This window comes from Bombina bombina, chromosome 1, assembly GCF_027579735.1.
Source record: "Bombina bombina isolate aBomBom1 chromosome 1, aBomBom1.pri, whole genome shotgun sequence".
Classification (NCBI taxonomy): Eukaryota; Metazoa; Chordata; class Amphibia; order Anura; family Bombinatoridae; genus Bombina; species Bombina bombina.
In genome coordinates, this window is record NC_069499.1 from 1,443,539,943 (window position 1) to 1,443,552,066 (window position 12,124).

At 42.4% G+C, this 12,124-nt stretch overlaps 1 protein-coding gene across 1 annotated transcript in view; it reads left to right on the forward strand.

Moving 5' to 3' along the window:
* Nucleotides 1–4,361: 4,361 nt before the first annotated feature.
* LOC128666088 (vomeronasal type-2 receptor 26-like) overlaps nucleotides 4,362–12,124 on the forward strand; it is a 99,134-nt gene continuing 91,371 nt past the window's right edge. The window contains exon 1 of the mRNA XM_053720484.1: nucleotides 4,362–4,379. Coding sequence (XP_053576459.1) covers nucleotides 4,362–4,379 — 18 coding nt within the window. The remainder of the gene's footprint in view (nucleotides 4,380–12,124) is intronic.

Consider the following 12,124-nt stretch of genomic DNA (forward strand, 5'->3'; position numbering starts at 1 on the left):
CTGAAATGGCCACACACCTTCCTGGTGCAATAACCCTACTACCCTCTTGGAAAGATTATATATATTTGTTTGTAGTTATTCCTTCTTATACAGTTTGCAATGGGAGATGTAAACTGATACCTCTAAGGAATAACACGTTAAGTTAGTAAGGATTGGAGTGAGTTAAATTGTCACAAGTGCTCAGGTTAATATTCACTTGGACAAAGGACTCTCACTTAGATGAATAGGTCAGTGAATAGATTGTAGGTATGCCTTCAGAGTTTGAGGTTAGTTGTGATATGTATAATATAGTTTCCACTTAATAGTTGAATGCAGACAGAGTTCAAAGGATAAGTATATATGGTTTAGCAGTAGATGAAAAACAGTAAACAGGCTAGTTTAAGGTGGTTAGATGCAACACAGTTAATGTTCAGTTGTTAGTTTGTATCAACAGTTCAGATAGGCACTTTAGAGTAAATGAGTCTCTAGTTTCAATGCAGACATATATTGATTATATACAGTTTACTTGCGTGGAGTGTTCAATCCGGTAGTGGTTCACCTGGAGTCCCGAAACTAGAGAATTCAGTCTCAGATGGGGTGCTGGAACAGCGTTACTGGCTGGAGACTGTTTGTTCGAATGTAGCGTTTCCAGGCTTCCAGTTCCACACGCTGTTAGGCGGATGACGTCATCGGGTTGTGTGAATGTTAGTGAGAGCCGTCCGGACTGTAACTTAGATTGGATGAAAAGAGCAAGTGAGAAAAAGGTATTAATCTCAAATATGGCTTGGCATGGAAAAGTTTTGACAGTCTCCCAATAGGTTCCTGCTAGGTAAGTTGAATTTCAAGTAGAAAAGGGTTATAATAGGAGTAAGGTAAAACTATATTTCAGTAAGTCTCACAATACGTTTGCAATTAACAAGCAATTGAAAAGTGCTTGAATCCCTCCTTAAATAGGTGTTGCCTTTTTCTACTTTGTGATACTTAAAGGGATAGATATTACCACAAATACACTAATAGAGGGGTAATATATATGACAGATCCCTCTCCTCCGGATGCCCCCCGTCTCCAGAAGCAACTGGTTTAGTCGGATGTTTTGCATGAAACTCTGAAAGTAGTTGTGGAGCATGGAGATTAGAGTGATGCACCCAAGAATCTTCTTCTGGACCATATCCTTTCCAATGCACCAGGTATTCAACTCTTCTCCAGCGGATACGAGAATCAAGGATGCTTTCAATCTCGTATTCAGAGTCATCTGGTAAGGTTTCTACAGGAGGGATGTCAACCTGTGGATGCCCGTAGTCGTTTCCTAAGAAAGGTTTCAATAAAGAAACATGAAATGAGGGATGTATCTTTAGATTAGGAGAAAGTTTGAGAGTGACGGCGTTAGAGTTGATTATTTTAGTTATGGTATACGGTCCTATGAATTGATTTGCAAGTTTTTTACTGGGTACAGCAAGCCTTAGATTTTTCGTGGAAAGTAAAACCCGGTCTCCAACTTTAAAGGTTGGAGGTGTACATCTCTTGGTATCGTAATACTTCTTTTGAGTATTTTTGGCTTCTTCGAGATGTTTTTTTAATAGAGCAATAGAATGCCTGATGTTCTGGATATAGTCAGAGACGGTAGGATTAGTGGAAACAAGATCCCGTCCTGGAAGTGATTTAGGATGATATCCGTATGTTGCATGGAATGGTGAGGTTTTGGTAGATGTGTTTATCGAGTTATTATATGCGAATTCAGCTAGTGGCAACCATTCGACCCAGTCATCTTGAAGATGAGAAATATAACAACGGAGATATTGTTCCAGTGTTTGGTTGGTGCGTTCTGTTAAACCATTGGATTGAGGGTGGAATGCCGTTAAAAGTCTTGATGAAATTTGAAGAATTCGACATAACTCTTTCCAGAATTTGGAGGTGAATTGTGTCCCACGATCTGACATGATGGAGGTGGGTAGGCCATGTAGTTTCACTATGTGTGAAAGGAAAATTTTAGCTGTGGTGATGGCATTTGGTATTGATTTTAGTGGTATAAAATGTGCTAGTTTGGTGAGATGGTCTATTACCACTAGAATGGTGGTGAATTGATTGGAGGGTGGTAGGTCTACTATGAAGTCCATAGCTATCATAGACCATGGGACTTCAGGTATGGGTAACGGACACATGAGACCAAATGGCTTATGATGGTCTTTCTTGTTTCTGGCGCATATAGTACACTTCTTTACGAATTCAGCAACGTCTTGATCGAGTAGTGGCCACCAGAAGGTCCTTTTAAGAAGTTCCTTTGTTTTCAGGATACCAGGGTGACCTGACAGGGGTGTGTCATGGTAATGATGTATGAGTTCTTGTCGTAGAGAAGAGGGTATATATGTCCTGTTGTTGTGAATCAGTAATCCTGTTTTTTCATCTATTTCACAGTTTGATGGGATATCCGTATCTGTTTTTGTAGCGTTTAGGATGTCCATAAGAAGCGTGGTAGCTGAGGCTATAATTTTTTGAGGAGCAATGATGTACTTCTCCTCTGGTTTTTCAATGACAGTTTCAAGGGATCTGGAGAGAGCGTCTGCCTTTACATTCTTGGATCCAGGTCGGTAAGTTATAAGGAAATCAAACCTGTCAAGGAATAAAGCCCAACGGACCTGTCTGGAAGAAAGTGTTTTGTTATTCTTAAGATATTGGAGATTTTTATGATCAGTGTAAATGTAAAATGGTTTTGAGGTGCCTTCAAGTAAATGTCTCCAATGTTCCAGGGCACACTTAATGGCTAACAATTCCTTATCTCCCACGGAATAGTTTTGTTCTGCGCTTGTGAGCGATCTGATTATAAGGAAAACAGGTGGATGAGCAATATGAAGAGGTGAAGTTTATCTTGTTTAGTGACCAATCAATCGTTGGGTTATGTTTAAGTAACCATGGGTATCCGAGGATAATGGGATGTATGGAGCCTGGAATAATGTCATATGTGATGTATTCCTTGTGTCCAGTTTGTGTTGTAGTGAGTAGTGGAATGGTGTGGTGTGTAATAGGGCCCTTTAAATAGTTAGACCCATCAATAACCTTAACATAGACTGATATGTCTTTCAACACACTTGGTATTTTATTCATATTTACAATGTTTTGATCTATGAACATTCCGAAAGCTCCGGAGTCAATCATGGCCTCGCTCTGGTAGAGGTGTTGATCCCACTGCAAAGACATAGATATGGTCAAATGGGTATTTGTTTTAGATAGATTATTGATTACTATATGCCTTATCTTACCCTTCTTTTGACGATGTAGGAGAGGACATGCTGATACTTCATGATCCTTGTTGGCTCAGTACATACATAAATTCGATAAGCGGCGTCTTGTTTTTTCTTCCTGGGTTAAAGGACCCTTTATGGTTCCTATTTCCATAGGTACCGCTGTGGAGCTGGGTCTTTCATAGTGAACTGGGTAAGATTTTTTGGCATAAGATTCTGGGTGTTGTCTTTCTAATTTTCGTTCTCTATAGCGGCGGTCCATTGAGATACAAACTTTTATTAGGGCTTCTAAAGTTTCCGGTAGATCTATACGAGAGAGTTCGTCTTTAAGGTATTTGGATAACCCCAGCCTGAATTGATTTTTCAGGCTGATTACATTCCATTGCGAGTCTGTAGCCCAGAGTTGGAATTCGGCTATGTAATCCTCTACCGCACGTTTCCCTTGTTTCAGAGATCTCAGATTGTTTTCTGCGGTACTTTGTTTATTGGTATCTTCGTATAGTGTGGACATGGCAGCAAAGAAATTTTCTAGTGAGTCTAATATTGGATCCCCAGACTCGAAAAATCTATCGGCCCAAGCTCTGGGTTCCCCACTTAGGTATGAGATGGTCGTGCATACTTTAACTCTTTCCGTACTGTATGTTTTAGGTTTCATTGTGAAAAGTAACATGCATGAATTCTTAAATTCTCGGTATTTTGAGCGAACCCCAGAGAATGGGATTGGTGGGTTAATTTGTGGTTCTGGGTGGTCACTAGGTTTCTGTGTGAAGTAATCGTTCATTAAACGTTTAAGTGTATTGTTCTCAGTCTTTAATTCATTTAAACCTTGTGCGAGTAATTCAACTTTTTGGTTAAGAGTACCAATCTCATTGGTCATTTGTGCAGGATCCATTTTTTACCAAATTTTAAAGGCTTGTTAATTCTGCAATAACCCTACTACCCTCTTGGAAAGATTATATATATTTGTTTGTAGTTATTCCTTCTTATACAGTTTGCAATGGGAGATGTAAACTGATACCTCTAAGGAATAACACGTTAAGTTAGTAAGGATTGGAGTGAGTTAAATTGTCACAAGTGCTCAGGTTAATATTCACTTGGACAAAGGACTCTCACTTAGATGAATAGGTCAGTGAATAGATTGTAGGTATGCCTTCAGAGTTTGAGGTTAGTTGTGATATGTATAATATAGTTTCCACTTAATAGTTGAATGCAGACAGAGTTCAAAGGATAAGTATATATGGTTTAGCAGTAGATGAAAAACAGTAAACAGGCTAGTTTAAGGTGGTTAGATGCAACACAGTTAATGTTCAGTTGTTAGTTTGTATCAACAGTTCAGATAGGCACTTTAGAGTAAATGAGTCTCTAGTTTCAATGCAGACATATATTGATTATATACAGTTTACTTGCGTGGAGTGTTCAATCCGGTAGTGGTTCACCTGGAGTCCCGAAACTAGAGAATTCAGTCTCAGATGGGGTGCTGGAACAGCGTTACTGGCTGGAGACTGTTTGTTCGAATGTAGCATTTCCAGGCTTCCGGTTCCACACGCTGTTAGGCGGATGATGTCATCGGGTTGTATGAATGTTAGTGAGAGCCGTCCGGACTGTAACTTAGATTGGATGAAAAGAGCAAGTGAGAAAAAATTATTAATCTCAAATATGGCTTGGCATGGAAAAGTTATGACAGTCTCCCAATAGGTTCCTGCTAGGTAAGTTGAATTTCAAGTAGAAAAGGGTTATAATAGGAGTAAGGTAAAACTATATTTCAGTAAGTCTCACAATACGTTTGCAATTAACAAGCAATTGAAAAGTGCTTGAATCCCTCCTTAAATAGGTGTTGCCTTTTTCTACTTTGTGATACTTAAAGGGATAGATATTACCACGAATACACTAATAGAGGGGTAATATATATGACACCTGGCCTGCTTCAGGACGTCCTGAAAGCCTGGGTACTTATGCACAAAGTGTTGTACGATCAGATTACACACATGTGCCATGCACGGCACATGTGTCAACTTGCCCAAATTCAATGCTGCCACCAAATTTCTTCCATTTTCACTAACCACTTTGCCAATCTCCAGTTGGTGCGGAGTCAGCCACTGATCCACCTGTGCATTCAGGGCGGACAGGAGTTCTGGTCTGGTGTGACTCTCTGCTTTCAGGCAAGTCAACCCCAAGACGGCATGACACTGCCATATCCGGGTTGTGGAATAGTACCTGTGGAGCTGGGGGGTTGCCGTTGATGTGGAGCAAGATGCAGCAGCAGAAGAGGAGGTTATGGAAGAGGATGGAGTAGGAGGAGTAGAGGAGGTGGCAGCAGGCCTGCCTGCAAGTCGTGGCAGTGTCACCAACTCCTCTGCAGAGCCACACATTCCATGCTTGGCAGCCATCAACAAGTTTGAACAATGCGCAGTGTAGGTGATATACCTGCCCTGACCATGCTTTGCAGACCAGGTATCAGTGGTCAGATGGACCCTTGCCCCATCACTGTGTGCCAGACATGCCATTACTTCCTTTTGCACAATCGAGTACAGGTTGGGGATTGCCTTTTGTGCAAAGAAATTTTGGCCGGGTACCTTCCACTGCGGTGTCCCAATAGCTACAAATTTTTTGAACGCCTTAGACTCCACCAGCTTGTATGGTAAAAGCTGGCAGGCTAAGAGTTCAATTAAGCCAGCTGTCAGATGCCGGGCAAGGGGGTGACTTTGTGACATTGGCTTTTTACGCTCAAACATGTCCTTGACAGACACCTGACTGTGGGCAGATTAGCAGGAACTGCTCAAGGCGAGACACGGAGTGGCGGATGGTTGAGAGGGGGCAAGGAGGACAGCAGTGGTTGATGTGGCTGAAGATGCTGGACCAGGAGGAGGATGGCGGCTTTGAGTTTGTGTGCTGCTTGTACTCATGTGTTGATCCTGTAGGCGTTTGTGATGTGCGATCATGTGCCTTCGCAAAGCAGTTGTACCTAGGTGGGTGTTGGACTTCCCACGACTCAGTTTCTTTTGGCACAGGTTGCAAATAGCATCGCTGTTGTCAGAGGCAGACACACAAAAAAACTGCCACACTGCTGAGCTCTGCAATGATGACTTTCTGGTGGTGGCAACAGCATGCCTTGATTGGCGTGCTGTCTGGCTGACCCCGGGTGCCAATGCATGCTGTCTTACTGTGCCACTAGCTCCTTGTGACGACCTCCCCCTGCATCCAACTCGTCTCCTCCTCCTCCTCCTCTCTGTCTCCCCATCTGAACTTCCCCCTCTTCTTCTTCTCTTCTAGTGGGCACCCACGTGACATCCACGGACGCATCGTCATCATCCTCTCTCTCTCTCCCCCTCTCTCTCTCTCCCCTCTCTCTCTTTCTTCCCCCTCTCTTTTGTGCTCCCTCTCCTCTCTCTCTCCCCTCCTCTCCTCTCGCCTCCTCTCTCTCTCTCCCCTCCTCTCTCTCTCCCCTCTCTCTCTCTTCACTTGTATCTGACAACTCAGCAAAGGAAGCAGCAGCGGGTACAACATCATCATCACACCGTACGTCCATGTGTGTAATGCAGCCTGACTGAGACATATCCCTGTTATCTACATCCTCTGGCAATAATGGTTGCGCATCACTATCACTCATTTCTTCCAACTCATGTGTAAATAACTCCTCTGACAGATCAAGTGAAGCGGCTGTGGTGCTAGTGTTGGTGGTGGCGGCAGGCGGGCGAGTGGTAACTTGAGATGTGCCAAAGCTAAGCTGGAGGAGGATGGTGCGTCAAGGTTCCGAGCGGAAGCTGTAGAAGATTGGGTGTCCTGTGTTAGCCAGTCAAATATGTCCTCAGAAATGTTCGAGTTCAGGGTACGTGGCCTCTGAACACTGGGAATTATTCTAGGGCCAAAGGGAATCACAGCACCACGAACACGACGGCTCCTGCGGGGTGGCCTGCTTCTGCCTGTCATTTTTTTTTTTGGATTAGTGGTACTATGCGTGCAAGCTACTGTGACAACAGATATGAGTAGCACTGTGCACTGACAGAAGTTGACAGAGTAGATGCTGTAGGCCTGACACACACGCTTGCAGACAACTAACTGCTATACAATCTATTACAGTCAAAATTGTATTTTTTTTTTAAATGTACAGTACTGTTACACCAGATATGAGTTGCACTGGTGTGACACTGTGCCCTGGCAGGCACTGAAACGCACACGTGTGAAGGAAACTGACTGCTATTATTTAACACAGTCAAAAAAGTGTTTGTTTTTTTAAATCTACACTACTGTTACACCAGATATGAGTTGCACTGGGGTGACACTGTGCCCTGGCAGGCAGGCACTGAAACGCACACGTGTGAAGGAAACTGACTGCTATTATTTAACACAGTCAAAAAAGTGTTGTTTTTTTAAATCTACACTTCTGTTACACCAGATATGAGTTGCACTGGGGTGACACTGTGCCCTGGCAGGCAGGCACTAAAACGCATACGTGTGAAGAAAACTGACTGCTATTATTTAACACAGTCAAAAAAGTGTTGTTTTTTTTTAAATCTACACTACTGTTACATCAGATATGAGTTGCACTGGGGTGACACTGTGCCCTGGCAGGCAGGCCCTGAAAAGCACACGTGTGAAGGAAACTGACAGCTATTATTTAACACAGTCAAAAAAGTGTTGTTTTTTTTTAAATGTACACTACTGTTACACCAGATATGAGTTGCCCTGGGGTGACACTGTGCCCTGGCAGGCACTGAAACGCACACGTGTGAAGGAAACTGACTGCTATTATTTAACACGGTCAAAAAAGTGTTGTTTTTTTTAAATCTACACTACTGTTACACCAGATATGAATTGCACTGGGGTGACACAGTGCCCTGGCAGGCAGGCACTGAAACGCACACGTGTGAAGGAAACTGACTGCTATTATTTAACACAGTCAAAAAAGTGTTTTTTTTTTTTTTAAATCTACACTACTGTTACACCAGATATGAGTTGCACTGGGGTGACACTGTGGCCTGGCAGGCAGGCCCTGAAACGCACACGTGTGAAGGAAACTGATTGCTATTATTTAACACAGTGAAAAAGTGTTGTTTTTTTTTAAATCTACACTACTGTTACACCAGATATGAGTTGCACTGGGGTGACACTGTGCCCTGGCAGGCAGGCACTGAAAAGCACACGTGTGATGGAAACTGACAGCTATTATTTAACACAGTCAAAAAAGTGTTGTTTTTTTTTTTAAATGTACACTACTGTTACACCAGATATGAGTTGCACTGGGGTGACACTGTGCCCTGGCAGGCCCTGAAATGCACACGTGTGAAGGAAACTGACTGCTATTATTTAACACAGTCAAAAAAGTGTTGTTTTTTTAAAATCTACACTACTGTTACACCAGATATGAGTTGCACTGGGGTGACACTGTGCCCTGGCAGGCAGGCACTGAAACGCACACGTGTGAAGGAAACTGACTGCTATTATTTAACACAGTCAAAAAAGTGTTTTTTTTTTTTTTTAAACTACACTACTGTTACACCAGATATGAGTTGCACTGGGGTGACACTGTGCCCTGGCAGGCAGGCAATGAAACGCACACGTGTGAAGGAAACTGACTGCTATTATTTAACACAGACAGAAAAGTTTTTTTTTTTTAAATCTACACTACTGTTACACCAGATATGAGTTGCACTGGGGTGACACTGTGTCCTGGCAGGCAGGCCCTGAAACGCACACGTTTGAAGGAAACTGACTGCTATTATTTAACACAGTCAAAAAATTGTTGTTGTTTTTTAAATCTACACTACTGTTACACCAGATATGAGTTGCACTGGGGTGACACTGTGCCCTGGCCGGCAGGCACTGAAACGCATACGTGTGAAGGAAACTGACTGCTATTATTTAACACAGTCAAAAAAGTCATTTTTCTTTTAAATGTACACTACTGTTACACCAGATATGAATTGCACTGGGGTGACACTGTGCCCTGGCAGGCCCTGAAATGCACACGTGTGAAGGAAACTGACTGCTATTATTTAACACAGTCAAAAAAGTGTTGTTTTTTTTAAAATCTACACTACTGTTACACCAGATATGAGTTGCACTGGGGTGACACTGTGCCCTGGCAGGCAGGCACTGAAACGCCCACGTGTGAAGGAAACTGACTGCTATTATTTAACACAGTCAAAAAAGTTTTTTTGTTTTTTTTAATCTACACTACTGTTACACCAGATATGAGTTGCACTGGGGTGACACTGTGCCCTGGCAGGCAGGCACTGAAACGCACACGTGTGAAGGAAACTGACTGTTATTATTTAACAGTCAAAAAAGTGTTTTGTTTTTTTAAATCTACACTACTGTTATACCAGATATGAGTTGCACTGGGGTGACACTGTGCCCTGGCAGGCTGGCACTGAAACGCACACGTGTGAAGGAAACTGACTGCTATTATTTAACACAGTCAAAAAAGTGTTGTTTTTTTTAAATCTACACTACTGTTACACCAGATATGAGTTGCACTGGGGTGACACTGTGCCCTGGCAGGCAGGCCCTGAAAAGCACACGTGTGAAGGAAACTGACAGCTATTATTTAACACAGTCAAAAAAGTGTTGTTTTTTTTAAATGTACACTACTGTTACACCAGATATGAGTTGCACTGGGGTGACACTGTGCCCTGGCAGGCACTGAAACGCACACGTGTGAAGGAAACTGACTGCTATTATTTAACACGGTCAAAAAAGTGTTGTTTTTTTTAAATCTACACTACTGTTACACCAGATATGAGTTGCACTGGGGTAACACTGTGCCCTGGCAGGCAGGCACTGAAACGCACACGTGTGAAGGAAACTGACTGCTATTATTTAACACAGTCAAAAAAGTGTTGTTTTTTTAAATCTACACTTCTGTTACACCAGATATGAGTTGCACTGGGGTGACACTGTGCCCTGGCAGGCAGGCACTGAAACGCATACGTGTGAAGAAAACTGACTGCTATTATTTAACACAGTCAAAAAAGTGTTGTTTTTTTTAAATCTACACTACTGTTACACCAGATATGAGTTGCACTGGGGTGACACTGTGCCCTGGCAGGCAGGCCCTGAAAAGCACACGTGTGAAGGAAACTGACAGCTATTATTTAACACAGTCAAAAAAGTGTTGTTTTTTTTAAATGTACACTACTGTTACACCAGATATGAGTTGCACTGGGGTGACACTGTGCCCTGGCAGGCACTGAAACGCACACGTGTGAAGGAAACTGACTGCTATTATTTAACACGGTCAAAAAAGTGTTGTTTTTTTTAAATCTACACTACTGTTACACCAGATATGAATTGCACTGGGGTGACACAGTGCCCTGGCAGGCAGGCACTGAAACGCACACGTGTGAAGGAAACTGACTGCTATTATTTAACACAGTCAAAAAAGTGGTTTTTTTTTTTTTTTAAATCTACACTACTGTTACACCAGATATGAGTTGCACTGGGGTGACACTGTGGCCTGGCAGGCAGGCCCTGAAACGCACACGTGTGAAGGAAACTGACTGCTATTATTTAACACAGTGAAAAAGTGTTGTTTTTTTTTAAATCTACACTACTGTTACACCAGATATGAGTTGCACTGGGGTGACACTGTGCCCTGGCAGGCAGGCACTGAAAAGCACACGTGTGATGGAAACTGACAGCTATTATTTAACACAGTCAAAAAAGTGTTGTTTTTTTTTTTTAAATGTACACTACTGTTACACCAGATATGAGTTGCACTGGGGTGACACTGTGCCCTGGCAGGCCCTGAAATGCACACGTGTGAAGGAAACTGACTGCTATTATTTAACACAGTCAAAAAAGTGTTGTTTTTTTTAAATCTACACTACTGTTACACCAAATATGAGTTGCACTGGGGTGACACTGTGCCCTGGCAGGCAGGCACTGAAACGCACACGTGTGAAGGAAACTGACTGCTATTATTTAACACAGTCAAAAAAGTGTTTTTTTTTTTTTTTTTTTTAAACTACACTACTGTTACACCAGATATGAGTTGCACTGGGGTGACACTGTGCCCTGGCAGGCAGGCAATGAAACGCACACGTGTGAAGGAAACTGACTGCTATTATTTAACACAGTCAAAAAAGTGTTTTTTTTTTAAATCTACACTACTGTTACACCAGATATGAGTTGCACTGGGGTGACACTGTGTCCTGGCAGGCAGGCCCTGAAACGCACACGTTTGAAGGAAACTGACTGCTATTATTTAACACAGTCAAAAAAGTGTTGTTGTTTTTTAAATCTACACTACTGTTACACCAGATATGAGTTGCACTGGGGTGACACTGTGCCCTGGCCGGCAGGCACTGAAACGCATACGTGTGAAGGAAACTGACTGCTATTATTAAACACAGTCAAAAAGTAATTTTTCTTTTAAATCTACACTACTGTTACACCAGTTATGAGTTGCACTGGGGCGACACTGTGCCCTAGCAGGCAGGCACTGAAAAGCACACGTGTGAAGGAAACTGACAGCTATTATTTAACACAGTCAAAAAAATGTTTGTTTTTTTTAAATGTACACTACTGTTACACCAGATATGAGTTGCACTGGGGTGACACTGTGCCCTGGCAGGCCCTGAAATGCACACGTGTGAAGGAAACTGACTGCTATTATTTAACACAGTCAAAAAAGTGTTGATTTTTTAAAATCTGCACTACTGTTACACCAGATATGAGTTGCACTGGGGTGACACTGTGCCCTGGCAGGCAGGCACTGAAACGCACACGTGTGAAGGAAACTGACTGCTATTATTTAACACAGTCAAAAAAGTTCTTTTGTTTTTTTTAATCTACACTACTGTTACACCAGATATGAGTTGCACTGGGGTGACACTGTGCCCTGGCAGGCAGGCACTGAAACGCACACGTGTGAAGGAAACGGACTGTTATTATTTAACAGTCAAAAA